Source organism: Eumetopias jubatus, unplaced genomic scaffold (assembly GCF_037043125.1).
Source record: "Eumetopias jubatus isolate StellerSeaLion01/CBP00866 unplaced genomic scaffold, mEumJub1_p1.0 scaffold_2, whole genome shotgun sequence".
Classification (NCBI taxonomy): domain Eukaryota; kingdom Metazoa; phylum Chordata; class Mammalia; order Carnivora; family Otariidae; genus Eumetopias; species Eumetopias jubatus.
Window position 1 is genome coordinate 146535698 of NW_028274808.1, and position 15386 is coordinate 146551083.

General features: G+C 36.9%; 1 protein-coding gene across 1 annotated transcript; it reads right to left on the minus strand.

Moving 5' to 3' along the window:
• Positions 1 to 284: 284 nt before the first annotated feature.
• On the minus strand, positions 285 to 10909 carry AMBN (ameloblastin; the record flags this gene model as incomplete). Its single annotated transcript, XM_028100576.2, has 10 exons — positions 285 to 874; positions 2950 to 2994; positions 3404 to 3448; positions 3541 to 3600; positions 3832 to 3870; positions 4766 to 5002; positions 6373 to 6483; positions 6969 to 7016; positions 8287 to 8337; positions 10820 to 10909. Coding segments are annotated over 10 exons (1263 nt in total), but the record flags the coding sequence as incomplete, so codon positions are not given.
• Positions 10910 to 15386: the final 4477 nt, after the last annotated feature.

The window sequence follows — 15386 nt, forward strand, 5'->3', positions numbered from 1 at the left end:
AATGTCACATTTCCTGGATATAACAGTGTCATGCTACTTAGAGAAATTCTATAATGCCTAAGATAGCTGAGAAATAGTGATTTTCCAATGCAGAGACCCTTAGACTTGCTCAGATGTCATTAATAGTATTTCTAAATCACAGAGATGGTTGACACATTTTATTTCAATAGGAAAGTGAAAGCAAAAAGGGGACCTACACTACTTCTAGGCACTTGTATTTATTAATATATGCTTAGCATTTTCAATGCCTTTGCTGCAGAAGGGTAGTAAGAGTGTACTATGGGGACAAAGCTGGGGAGCTTGTGCATACAGAAGGTAGCTGATAATCTCCAGGCTCTCAGGGCTCTTGGAAATGCCACACATCGTGCATAATCTGGGGCTGCTGAGCCTTGTTTTCTGGCATCAATGTTTGTGGAGTGTCTGGAATCGCTGTGGTATCCGTGGGTGTTTCTTCCAGGGGTGTGGTCACATCAACACCGTATGTCTCATAAATATCAGCTAATCCAGGGGTCATGAGTGGGTCAGCGTCTGCTGGGGTGACCCTGGGAGGTCCCCCGCTCTGCCCTGCTGGGCCTCTTGCCAGGCTGGGGTCGTTGCCCTTTGGATGAGCAAGAAGTCCTCCCAGGGCACCAGGTGCTACCTCTGTAAGGAGAGCTGGGTTTTCCAGATTGGCTGGGTCAACATCAGGCATAGGTGAGCCTTGTGCACCTCCTTCTCCCTTCTCAGGGCCTTTGGTTCCGGCGACTGGGGAGTCAAATTCCAGAGTAAAGTCCCCGCCCATGGCTGGATTGGGGGGCATCCCTCCAAGGTTAGGCCTCATGCCTCCAAATCCTGGGAACATGGCTCCATAGACCATGGGGCCTCCTCTGCCTCCCTGGAAAAAAACCAGTGACCAAAGATACCATTTTCACATATGATTAAGTATAGCATGCAATCATACCTGGGCAGATTCACCGAGGAACCATAAAAAGCTGATAGGGAACAAGGAGTTGGCTGACAGCTTTGTGTAAGCACATTTCTCACTAAACTGGCTTTGACATAGAAAGGAGAGGATTCTGCTCTTTTCTGGTTACTCACTTCTGTGAAAGACAGATGAAGACCCTCCGCCATGTCTGGATGAAAGCATGGGAATGGGAGAGGTGGGGAAGCAGGGTGGAAGCAAGGCTACAGGCAAAAAGTACTTTGAATTTAATTTGAAGAAAACGATAAGCAGCCAAAATAGGCAATGCCATCATAAAACAAACAAACAAACAAACAAACAAACAAACGAACAACAACGGATCTATTGCTGTTTGTTGGGGGATGTTTTAGAGAACTAGGTCAACATTTCTCAAATGAATGAAGACCCACATAAGATATTCTTTTTTCTTTCTTTCTTTCTTCCTTCCTTTCATTTCCTTCCTTCCTTCCTTCCTTCCTTCCTTCCTTCCTTCCTTCCTTCCTTCCTTCCTTCCTTCCTTCCTTTCTTCCTTTCTTTCTTTCTTTCCTTTCTTTCCTTTCTTTCCTTTCTCTTTCTCTCTTTTAGAACATGCGTAAGAAAAAGAAGCTTGATTTCTCTGGAGGAATGGAAATATTTTCTTCCTGTGGACAGTTAGAATTGTAGAACTGACCACGTTTCCTTTTTCTGCCTTATTATTTTATAATATTATTATTATTAATAACCCACACTTATTGTGGGTTTTTCATAGGCTGCAGCAAAATCTTTTGAGCATGAGACAGATTATAAATTAATTAAAATTATAAGATGATAATTAACACTTGCTTGAATTTTCAGCCAGTTGTGTTGTGGTATGTGGATCCAGTATTCTTTTCTCCTACCTTCCCTTGGCCCACCACTCTCTAAATCTCCCCTTCTCACATCATTTCCTCGAGGGATGGCACTTGAGCCCCTAGGCTGAGCTAACTGCCTCTCCCCCTTCCCTCTCTCATAGCTCTGTTACCCTTTATCACATCATTTTGACACTATCTACCCTTGTATCTATCTTTTCCATTGATGAGACAGTAAACTCCTTGAAACCAGAAAGCTTATCTAATTTATTTTGCCTCTGTCTTTCTATGCATCTATTTCACAGAAGGCACTCTAGAACGTTGGGATGTGAGTTTTCTGTCAGTGATATCATGTATATGTATTTATTAATTTGATAGGATCTATAGTTGATAATGATTTAATTTAGTATGGTGTTTGTTTTCTTTTGTGCTCTAACAGATGTAACAGGTAGAAATTGCTGAGGGAAAATATAAAATTGTGCAAGTCTATTGGTCTCAAATTTTAAAGTTGTCATAGCATGGATAATAGAAAAAGAATATGCTCAAATGACTCATTCATTTGAGACTTTGAATTTTATACTAATCACATTTTAAACTTGGTTAGTTTTCTTTTTTCTTTTTTTTTTTTTTACCTGAATATAGTTGACACCCAATGTCACATTGGTTTCATGTATACAACATTGTAAAGTGTTGTATGGTGAGAGATGGTGGCTACACTTGTGGTGAACACATAATATATAGACTTGTTAATTTTCTTTTTCCTTTTGATCTCTCAATTTTGAGATCTAAATTACTTGCAACACTGTTGAATTTGTTGTTTTGAAGGGTTAATAGTCCAAGAAGTGGGAATTTTGTACAAATCAGGTGTATCCTTTTTGGTTTGAAGCATATGCTATTCAATGATGATGGCTTTTCAAGAGAGGTTTCTCCCCTGCTCATATTCAAGGAATGAGGCAAAATCCTATGTTCTAGAAGGGCCATTGCCCAGAAAAAGATGACATGGGAAACATGGGGAAATCTTTGCATGTTGCATAAGAATCAGGTCTTGGTTTTGGAGTGGAACCATCTGAGTCCTGTGCTGTATGTTCAGTGAACTTCATGGCCAAAACCTCTTGCAGGAAGTCATCTGTGACTGCTCTCCCCAGACCACTTTTTTAATAAGAGTTTGAAGACATTACTCACCGCCATTTCTTCTGAACTCATGATGCCAAGTCTGGCAGGAGCGTTCTGTTCAAAAAGAAACAGTGCATCTTATTACAGCAGATTCCTATTATCCTATTAGCTATTCAAGACAAAGTTAAAAGTCACTTAGTTTTTCCTGAAGACTTAATATTAATGCTGTGCCCAGAAGCAGAGTAAAGTGGAAAGATGAGTCATTATTGAATAAATGTAGCCAATTTGGATAATTGAGATAGAAAATATACCTTTTCTTTAATGCTGCTGCTGTGTGTGTGTGTGTGTGTATGTGTGTGTCCAGAGTTATTCAAATAGAAAGTGTGCCTCCTTGCCATTTCAGTTGCTAACTTAAGCATTCAGAGAATATGGACTGTTTTGTATGAAGCCTAGATTTTAAAATTTTTAGCTCTTAAGATAACATTTAATTTAAAATGATACTTTTTGTAGGATACAGACTTACCAATTGATTTGCTCCATAGGACATGTAAAATATTCCCGGATAAAGCTAAATATAAATGCAATAATCATTATAAAATGCATTTTCCAAGATAAAATTTTAAGTAAATTGCTGGCAGAGACATATTTTAGAAAGCTTACCGGTGATGGTTTATTTTGTAGCATTGGTCCCTGAGATACCAGACGGGCTATTTGGAACACCTTCAAGTGGTAGAAACCAGAATCAGTAATTCATTTTGCAAAAATGAATGAATGAATCCACCATTTTTCAGGTGGATTAGCATAACAAATAAGTACTTAATATTTAAGAAAAAAAGTGAAACAATTATACTTTATATTCAGGATAAATGGGGCAATGAAAATTTTTCACTCTTCTTTATTGACGTATAGATATTTTTCACAAGAAAGTATCTTACTGAGATCTGTACTTACTGATGGACCTTGTGGATCAGCAAAATCCATTCCTGGTAGCTGTATCACAGATAAACATGAAAATTACTAAACCATAAAAATAGAAGTGGATACACTCTTATTTATGACTATGATAAAACAATCTAAAATGAAAATGCTGATTTTCATTTTCATTTAGTCTTGGGCAGTACACCCAAGATATAACAATTGCCTTTTACTGGCATGTCTCTAGTGCATGGGGAGGGAGACGGGGCATGTCTACCACGAATTTGCTTTGTTTTGCAGAGTAGAAAGTAATGAGTTTGGGATTCAGAGCATGCCAGGTTGGTTTGAATCCTGGCTCTGCCACTTAATTATTCAGTAATACCAGGAAAATTTTACAACCTGTCAAAGTCTGTCTTTTTTTTTTTTTTAAAGGATGATAATATCTATCTTTATAGGAATGTCATCAGGATAATATGGGGGACTGTTAAACGCCTGCCACATACTCATTACATGGTTCCTTCCTTTCTTTCCGCTGCTCTTGTCTCTATATTATTACATGATTGTCTTCTCTCTACCAGATGGAGAAACAATAATCCAAAATACTACGTGCAATGCTGTGGGCTCAATCACTCTTCTCAGTCCTTCCAACACTGAAAAAGATCCTGATGATAGGAAGCATGGGCTTCTCTGGGCTGTCCTATTTCCTCTGAAAGCTTTCATCTCTTTGCAACTAAGGAACTAAATTTTATAGGCATGGGATCTTTTAGAATCCATGCCTTGTTTCTGATGGCAAAGGACAGGAATGGATAATTATATTCTACTCCCAGATATGTCAACTGCTTAAAAACATATTCGTATTGTCGTCTATTCTGCCTGAAAGTTCCGATTATTTAAATGTGCTCTGCAAATTAGTTTTCCTTCACTGAGTTAGTGGGTCATCCTGAGTTGACTTCACAGAGAAAAGAATTACCTCGGCCCTTGGTGGCTTCTCTGATGGTGCCACCTGCTGTTCAAGCATTGGCCCCTCTGCTTGCTGCAAGGGCGGTTGTCCCTGGTGAACTGGAGGCTGGGGTCCTCCCTTCTGGGCGGTGTCCTGGATGTCGCTTACAAGAGCAGACTGGAGGAAAGGTTTCTGTCCTGGCTGTTGAGGCTGCAGAGATGGCTGTGATGGGAGAGGTGGGGGATGCACAGGCAAAGAATATTCATACTGCAGAAAAATTAGAAAGGAGTGTCAGGAAGTGATAGCTCACTGAGCTGTGGTATCTAGAAGTTCTAAAGCAAAAGGGCTTGAGAAACTTTCTACTTGCAAGAGAGTCTAGGGGAGTTGTCTTGAAGCTATGTTTATGTAGGAAGCACCAATTTATGTACAGTCAGCGTTATTTGGGGCCGTCTCCCTTACTTCCTTTGGGACTAGCTGTACTCCAGAATATGGAAAACTACTGGACTTTCTGGTAGAATTGTCGTTTCCTCCTCTGAGTTCCCATAGGTATGTCTCTTTTACTACTTTCTCACTGGATTACGTCGATTTGCTAGATATCTTTGCCTCCAGTCCACTGAGAGACAATAATTTGTGTTACTTGTCTTTTTGGCCTTCGCCTTAACATGGTTCATAACAAATGCCTGGTACATGATAAATAATATATTTTTTTGAATTAATGACAGGGGAATGGATCATTAAATAAAATACAAAATTCCTGCATCATGGAGTCCATTTTGGAAACAATCAAGTGGAGAAACAGTCACTATTAACATAATTTTTTGTCCCACGAAATGTGGATTGGTGAGTAATGCTACTTGTCATAGAAAGGCCTCCTAGAACCAAAGGTTCCTGTTAAAACAACCATGTTTATTTGCTCCTTTTTGAAATTAACTGTGGTGAAGGGCTCCCTGTAATTTTTAAATCATTTGCCAGCTCCTCAAAGTGGCTCTGCTTTGCCTCTTCAACTACCATGCATCTCTAAACTCCTATGGCTTTTATTACTTATACCTCACAATGTAGCACCTTGTGATATGGTGTCTTGTCTTATCCCCCATTCGGATGTGAAACTTCATGAACCTTGGAGCCATTCTTAAATGTTTCCACTTTCTCTCCCAATCTACAACTTGGCTTATGCATTTCTTAGACAGCTAATGAATAATGGTGAACTGATTGATGTATATATTGATTGCTGTAAAGTTCATGATATTTTAACCAGGGCTTTGGCATCATTTTAAACATGCCTTTGAATAATTATTTTAGGAATCTTGACTAAAATGAGTATTGTCCAGGGCATTGTCTGCTTTCCTCTTGAAGATAGTTTATCTATTGTTATTACTCGTGTTGTTAATGTAGTCTCTTATATTTTGCAGACCATATCTTCCTTTGTGAAGGAATTAAATATATAAATAGGTCGAAAATTTGGAACACTTTATTTTAAATTTTCCTAAGTACTAAAAACCATTATAGGTTTTGATTTGTTAATATTTGGATCATTTTTGATCCAAATATCTGTAGCTAGTTTATGACAATTTAGAGAAGACAAATAGGGGAATATTTTTAAGCTTGAAGTTTCAAACACATTGATACGATTAACCTACCTGTTGAGTTTCATGTTCCTTTGGTCTCATCCATGGGAAAGAAGAATGTGGTGGGAGGAGACCATGCATCCACAAAGAATTAAATGATTTTCCAAAACCAAATCTTGAATACTAAAGACATGCAGGGAAAAAAAAGCATGCTTTTATTTCAGTATTGGCTTAAACTTGGTTTTCATTTTCTATAAAATCCATAGAAAGTGTAGAGATAGCAAAAGTAAGTGTGACATCAAGTGAATTTTATATGGGTGGGTAAATACTCTCTTCCAATAGACTTACTTTCCATTATGAGCCAGACTGCAATATTCCCATAAATTTACTTGAGATTTAGCTTTGTAAGCCCTCATATTTTGGGCTGTTTAATAAAGTTGACAGCATGATCCAGGATTTTTTGAAAATTCAAAAAAATTCAATATTGTTTTATCTACCAATCCATCCCAAGATCTTATTTTGTTTTAGGTTATTTCAATTAGCCATTTTTTCTTCTTAGGATAATGTCTATTCACTAACACATTTTAGGAATTATGATGTTACTGTTAATATCACTACCACTACCACCATTCATTCTTTCAATAAGAAATATTTGAAACTAAGGTTACCTGAGAAAGCATGTTTAATCCCTGCAAACTTCCCAGCTGTCTCATTGTCTGTCAAGAAAAAAAAGTGGGTTAGTATTTGCCACATATATTCCTTTTCTGTATGATACAACTGTTTTCTCAACATACAGTATTATTAGCACAAAGTTTGTGGTGGGTCAGTTTTAATAAAATAAAAATAGACACAAATTGTTACTAAAAGTGGAAAAGTTAAATGTGGTTGTGCCATTGTTGTTATTGCTATTAAATTAGTAAGTTTGCTTTTTTAATCATTAATAAAATAAGAGGGAAAGTATCATTTAAATGGAGGTCACATTAGAACACTGGAAAATAGCTCATTCAATTGAAATAGAAATTTAATTGTGAGAATATTGCTTCATTGACTCTCCCCCCACTTAACTTACTTTGCCTTTTATAAATCCAGCCCCTAAACAGGCAAACAAAACAAAACAAAACAAAACGAACCCTACCTCTTTTCCAAATAAAAAAGGCCTAAAAATAATGAGTATAAAAAATATTGGGGAAAATGGTGATTATCTGGATAGATGGCCAAGAATGCTGCCAATTCAACAAAAAGTTAATTTCAATTCAATAGGAAGAGGTTTAGAGTGCTTTGAGATGATTTTAAGCTAGAAAGTGAGAAGAAAATAACAATGAAATTAGCTTCCATTAGAAATAAGCGTCTAGCCCATGCAAGTATTGATTCTCCCAGATTGTCATGATATGAATAAACTTATTTTTCTGTTCAGAACTGTCAATATTTTCTACTGATATGGCCAAATATTTCTATTATGCTAAGATTTTCTAAACAGTATTATTAGTTATGAGAACTGCAGGAAGACAGACACAAGATATGAAACAGGTACCATAGAACAAGGTTAATGTAATTTACAGGAGCTCTTATGAACAACTACATTTTGTAAGGCACATTTTCTTCATGGGAACATTTTCATGTAAGATACTATGAGGTGATGGAATTACATATAAACCGTTTGTGGCTTCAGAACAATGTGTTTTAATTAATGTAGTAATTACATTAATATAGTAATTATACTATGTAGATATAATATATATTAGGTATTAAATATTAGTATTGATCTGATTCACACACAGATGACATTCTAAAGACTGAAATACCTGAGAGTTTAAAATTGCAGTAGAATGATAAGATGAGGCTCTAATAATTGTCCTATACTTCTCTGAAGCTTCTCTAGACAGCCTCTGACTTCCGGCTAGGAAAACAGAGCCAGCCCATGGTGTTTCTCTCTTACTAGGACCGTACAATGTAAAGCGTATATGTAAATACTCCGACAGTACATACCTCCAGGCTCAAACTAGCCATGCCCAGTGTCCCAGGTTGCTGAGGAAACACCTAGATGGGAATAATAATAATGTTGAGATCTCTGGTGAGAACCCTCCTTAAATGCACACTGGAAATAGAAAGCTAACCTAGTGCATAAAGTCCAGCTGTGAGGGCTTTTGACTTGAGCCTTTAAGAAGAAGAAAGAAGAATTTAAATCAATTGGGGAATTCACATCATATTTAATAATTTTGCTTCCACATGAACCATCTACGCTTTGTATCTTAATACAGCAAAATTTGATTTAGTTGGAGGTTACACTGAAAACAAATAAGAAGTAAAATAAAGCTGCAAAATAGAATACCAAGAGTACTCTGTATTCTAAAAAATTACCCCATAGAAGCAAAAGGGACAAACTTAAGCTCAATTTTCTTGTGCTGTTGGCAAACCTACATGCTTCTGGCTAATGGAATGTGGCATGGGATCATGGCCTTCAGCAAAACCAAATGCAAAACCTAACTTGCCACCCATTCAAGGGGCTTCAACAAATCCTCTGTCATCTTTTGTGAAAGATTATTTTATGTACAAACCTATTTATCTGTGTTTATATTTTTTGAATCATATCCAAGATATAATTTTTTTAAAGTAAAAAACATTCTAGCATCAGGTATCATTATACTTAATGTGTTCACTTAGAAATTGTTAAAAATACAGTTATACTTACACACTTTTTAAAATGTGAGATATTTTTCTTTCTAAAGCAATCCTTATACCAGTAGAAAGACATGGAGAATGGAAGAGTAAGAATTAGAGTGCATTTTGAGGGTCTCTGGTTCTTTGGCAATCCTTATTATTGAGAGTCACAGATTCTTAGTGCTTTCCTTCCTTTGTTTATACCACAAATATTGACGGAATGTCCACTAAATATATTGGGATTATTTATTTTTTATGAGTGAGAAGTTCAGGGATAGTTTCCTGAGTATGTTATCTACCCTCCACCTTCTGCTTTTTTATACAGGTAAAATCTCACCCTCTGAATCATGGAGCAAATTTCTCCAAATAATTCAGTTTTAGCAATGGATAGCGGGGAAGGAATTATAAATGTGTAATAAATACTCCAAGCAGAGAAAAAGATGAGTTGTGCAGACAGGGAGAGTGATGTGTGTGGGGGGGGAGGGTATGAGCAGGTTGTTCAGCATTTGAGGGGACTGTGAGAGTAAAGCCTTCCTCCCTCCCATTGGCCAGTACACAAATAAGGTATCTTGGACAGATGCAGCTACAGGACAAAGTCTACTTTGCTTTCCATTTGCTCCAAGTCATGATTTAAACAATATTTACATGAACGTAAATGGACAGAGGATACATTTCCAGCAAGGAAGTAAAAGGAGAAGAATATGTAATTTAACAGGCAGTCAGTTGGCAATCCTAAGCAATTGTGTCCCTTGGGGTGGACCTGATTGACACAGGTGTGGACCAGCAGAGGTTCCAAGAATGTCAAAGTATTAGACAGATGGCGGATGGCTGAGGCTGACCCCAATGTCAGTATCATACAAAAGTAAGCTAGGGTGGCATCTTCAATTTTTCTTTCACTTAAAATTCATGTTGGGTAATGGAATAGAGCTCTTTTTATCTGTAGAATTGAGATTTTCATTCTTGTAACCAGTTTTATCTCTTTCCTCCCAAACATTTAACTTTAAGAAACCCAAGTAGAAAACTTTTTTCTCATGGAACTGAAATATTTTAAAGTTCCTCTGAGTCCAACTATGAGTTCCTCAAGACAAGAGACCATGTCATATTTACCTTCATGCCTCCAATGCCCAGCACATTGCTGGATACATGGCAGGTGTTCAATCAATATTTGCCAAATGCATATAGTAGCTGAATAAAGTCTTCATGAAAACAGAAACACATACTATTGGCTGGAGTAGTTCAGGACTTAGAGGCTTATATTCATATGAGGTCAGATCAATATGGGATAGAGTGAACCAGGTGTTGGACCATAACATACAATTAGCCCCTTTGCCACGGCATGTTTTGATTTAAGAAACTTTAGCTACCAGTCACACAGTGTCTCCCCTATAAGACAAATCTGTTGGTTAATTACTAGCTTCAAATGGAACTACTTAGCTCTGTTTTGTGATCATCATAACTTGGCTAATATTCTTTTAAAAATGAAGAAAATGTACTTCACTTTTGTGGAGAAATTCCTTCTCCATTTCAATTACATAAAGGTAGCAAGTAGTTGATAATAAAATTGTGCCATGGCATTGTGGAGGCTACATTTAAGTCCTTTATCTTTGAATGAATGGAATAAGACTTCAAAATTGCCTTTGGAATAGTTTAATATCTTTTTGAATAAAAAATTATACATTTGACTTACTGCTTTTGGATGGTAAGACTGATGTCTGGGCAACCATGACCCTGACTCAGTAGGAAGTCTACCACTGGATTAATTCAAATGAGTCCATGCATGAACTTCAGCCCACGTCCTTCAGTATTGTTCAGTATCCAACAATGTCCCTCTTAGGGCACAATCTAGAAAACTCTGACTTACCGGCACTGCAGAACTCATTTCCAGGAGGCATAAGATCAATATCAGGTCCTTCATTTTGAAAAGTGGGATCTGAAACAGCGTTAGGTTGGAGAATTAAATCAGATGAATTTTTATTTCAGAGTGGTTAAAAGACAATATTTCAAATGAGCCACATCTCTGTTCTTCCAAAACAATCTGTTTCAAAAAACAAAAAACACAACTAAATGTTTCTAAACAACTTGTTTGTATTTACTAGTTTTTGGAATGAATTGACAATCATTTAAAAAATATCTAAGTACTTTTTTTTTTAAAATGGAACTACAACCTAAATGAACATGTAGGAACAACTGTGCTGTGTTCTTTAAATGATGTATTTCATTTTGTAAAATGAATTATGAATTTGAAAATCCTTTCCACTACATGAAATTTTGGTCTATTAAATATCTTTCACATACTTTCTCTCCAGAGTAAATTTTGAAATGCATTTGAAATATAATACAACCAACAATTATTTTATAGCAAACCTTTATTTGCAGGTATGTTAGAGCATATGATTCTAGGTTTCAGTTACCCAGATAACCATGTCAAAACCTATCTTTTTTAAAAATAAGAGTGAATTGAATATTTTAATTGCCTTTGATATTAGTGGGAAATATGTCTCAAAACTGAGTTTTCCTCTTTCTTTTTATTTTTCATTTTTTAAGAAGATTTTATTTATTTATTTGAGAGAGAGAGAGAGAGCGCAAAAGAGAGAGAGTACAAGCAAGGGAGAGGCAGAGGAAGAAGCAGGCTCTGGCTGAGCAGGGACCCTGAGGCAAGGCTTGATCCCAGGACCCTGGCTCATGACCTGAGCCAAAGGCAGACGCTTAACAACTGAGCCATACAGGTGCCCTGAATTTTCCTCTTTCTAAAATGAATGATCTCTTCAAGTTTATTCTGTAAGTTGAAAAGCCTTTCTACTCTTACACAAACAGAAATCTGACTAGCCAAGAGATTGCTCATTCTTTTATACCTTTCTAAATTATGCACTGTCACTAATAATAAAAAATAATAATAATAAAAAGAAGTCTATAGATTAGTTTTGTTTTCCTTAGCTGGTAGGGTATTAGACATGTCTTCTCTGGAACATACTAATGGTTTACAATAAACTATTATTCAGCTTCTGGTGACAAATAAAAATTCTCTTTATAAAAGCTACCTGGAGATAGAAAAAAAAGAACTATAGGAATCATGGAAATCATAGAAATCACATTTTACCTTGAATGCTGACATGCACTGTGTTCTCAGGGGCCGGTGATGCCAACCAAGACAGTTCTAAGAAAAGAAGATTAAAGTTTTTTCTGGACTGTGCCTAGGACTCGCTCTGTGTCTCTCATTCAGGGAGGACCAGAAACCTTTATTTAAAGTGCCAATCCACCAATCAAAGTGAAGCAAAACGGGGAAAAAACCAAACTCTGCTCCTGTAATTAGCCCACACCCTTTTATTGCATGCAAGGACATTGGCCCTGTAGAGGCTCATTATTTTTAATTGAAACCAACTCTTGTATTTATTCAGAGTACTCAATTGCAGGGAAGACAGTAAAGGAATAATGGACATAAGTTCTGAAGACAATCATTTTGGTGAGCTGAAGGAAATATATATAAAATAGGTGTAAAATTAACCATTATCTGTTTTGTGCAGGTTTTTATCTGCCGATAAAGCTAGTGACCCAGTGCTTGTTCTCAAGATGTTCACCCTCATATTTGTTGTTGTAAAAGTATCTCCCCTCCCTTACCTTGACACACACAGTCTAGAAGGATACATAAGATAACATTCTGAGCTTGGAAAAGAAAATGAATATATTAGATGGATAATGAATATGTTCCAATTTTTTTCTTCAGATTTTCCTAGATAGTTTTATATCTGAAGTTAATAGACTGGAGTTAGCCAGGTTTTTGTAAGAAATTTTAATTGGACCCTCTGAGAGGATCATTTCAGGTAAACCTTTGGTGCATGTTCTTTGCAGAGAGAGGGGTATAAACCAAAACATTCTCCATGAACCAATCAAGTCAATGGGCACTAGTCTCATTTCACTCGTCAGACAGACCCACTTTCACACATTTAGTACCAAGCCGGGTTAGTCATATTTGTGTCATTTAAAAGGCCAACATCAACATGGATGGGTTTTTCTCCATGAAGAGGTAAGAATGTCTTGGATGCGGATTGAACTTTAACGGCTTTTGTTATTTCTCTGTCCCACCTGATCTTACCAAAGCTGTGATTTCATATGTGGTAGGAATAAGAATTTTAGATTAGTTTCTTAAGAAGGGATGAGTCAGTACACTCTTTAGGGAAGGAGGAATGTTGCCAATTACAGGGAACACCGAGGAAGCTGGTATTTTGGGAGAAAGATGTCTTCATACCTAAGTGTAGTCCTAACATCTTCAAATAATGTTATCCAAGAAATTGTCTCTGAAAAACTCCATTTCCTATTGATAACAGAATTATTTTTTGGATGCAAAGAAATAAGGAATGTGAATATGTTTTGTAAATAGCAAAATGTTATTGAAATAAAAAGTATTATTTTTGACCCCACCCTCCCCATTTCTCTTTATTCCAGTTCTGGTGCTTAATCAAGTCCTTTAATCTCTTTGAGTCCTAGTTTCTTCCTCTGTAATATAAAGGTGATCATTTACTACCATAGGTTAGTTTTGAATATTTGGTAAGGTGATAAAGATATAGTAGTTGCCATACAGTGGGTGCTCGGTAAATGGGTGATTGTCCTTTGCATGGGAGAAGCTACATAAAACATTGGACCACAAAGACACTGTGTGCGTGTGTGTGTGTGTGCGTGTGTGCGTGTGTGCGTGTGTGTGTGTGTGTGTGTGTGTGTGTGTGTTAAAGGAGAAGGATCAGTAGCAGTTAGGTCTGTGAGTTCCAAGGAGAGTAGAGAAGGGACCTGATGGAAGGCATTTCCTCTGCATAGAAGTTGGTGCTGAATCCATGGGATTAAGTTTCCTGGTTTTCGGTTAACCAGGGAAATGGGGTGGGTGTGTATGTGTCTTTTTCAGTTTATGAGCATGATCATGACATGCTAATAATGATGTTTTGGTAGAATTCATTCATATATTCTGCCTCTCCCTTAAGCCAAGTATCTGATATATTATAAATGTTGTTGCTTTTACCTTTTAAAGATGATCATCACACTCAGTCCTGGATTATTGTCTTCCAGATATTACCTGTTAGTTTCTTTCTCCTTCAATTTCCTGTATACCCAATTTATCTTCCTAAAATATTGGTTTCAGCATTTCACAGCTCCACTCAAAAACTTTTCAAAGATCCCTAAAGCTATAATGTAAAGTTTGCCTTCTGTAACTAGACAGTCAAATTAACATTTCAATTCACCTTTCCAATCTTATCTCCCATTTTACTTGAGACTGTATGTTGGTATAGTAATCATGATTATTGTAATCAATTGAAATTGGTTTCATTTTGCATCTAGTAAATAGTTTTTTATTTTTGATTTATGTTACTAGAAGAGGTAGCAATATAAAATATCCTAATATATCCCATAACAAATATTTTAATTACAAAGAAATATGGAAATTATTATCCATATAGGAATGAGTGACAGTGATTCTAGACATTAAGGAAAGTACTGTAGTTGACGGAAGCTATGTTATGCTGATCAAGACCATACCTTTATAAAGAAAAATGAGAACACCAATTAAAAAAAATGCTGTGTCCAAGCCACATGCAGAAGAATGAAACTGGACCATTTTCTTACACCGCCCACAAAAATAGACTCAAAATGGATGAAAGACCTAAATGTGAGACAGGAGTCCATCAAAATCCTAGAGGAGAACACAGGCAGCATCCTCTTCGACCTCAGCGACAGCAACTTCTTCGTAGAAACATCATCAAAGGCAAGGGAAGCAAGGGCAAAAATGAACTATTGGGACTTCATCAAGGTAAAAAGCTTTTGCACAGCAAAGGAAACGGTCCACACAACCAAAAGACAATGGATAGAATGGGAGAAGATATTCGCAAATGACATATCAGATAAAGGGCTAGTATCCAAAATCTATAAAGAACTTATCAAACTCAACACCCAAAGAACAGATAATCCAATCAAGAAATGGGCAGAAGACATGAACAGACATTTCTGCAAAGAAGACATCCAAATGGCCAACAGACACATGAAAAAGTGCTCCACATCACTCAGCATCAAGGAAATCCAAATCCAAACCTCAATGAGATACCACCTCACACCAGTCAGAATGGCTAAAATTGACAAGTCAGGAAATGACAGATGTTGGCGAGGATGTGGAGAAAGGGGAACCCTCCTACACTGTTGGTGGGAATGCAAGCTGGTGCAGCCACTCTGGAAAACAGTATGGAGTTTCCTCAAAAAGTTGAAAATAGAGCTACCGTATGACCCAGCAATTGCACTACTGGGTATTTACCCCAAAGATACAAATGTAGTGATCCGAAGGGGTATGTGCACCCCAATGTTTATAGCAGCAATGTCCACCATAGCCAAACTATGGAAAGAGCCAAGATGTCCATCGACAGATGGATGGATAAAGAAGAAGTGGTATATATATA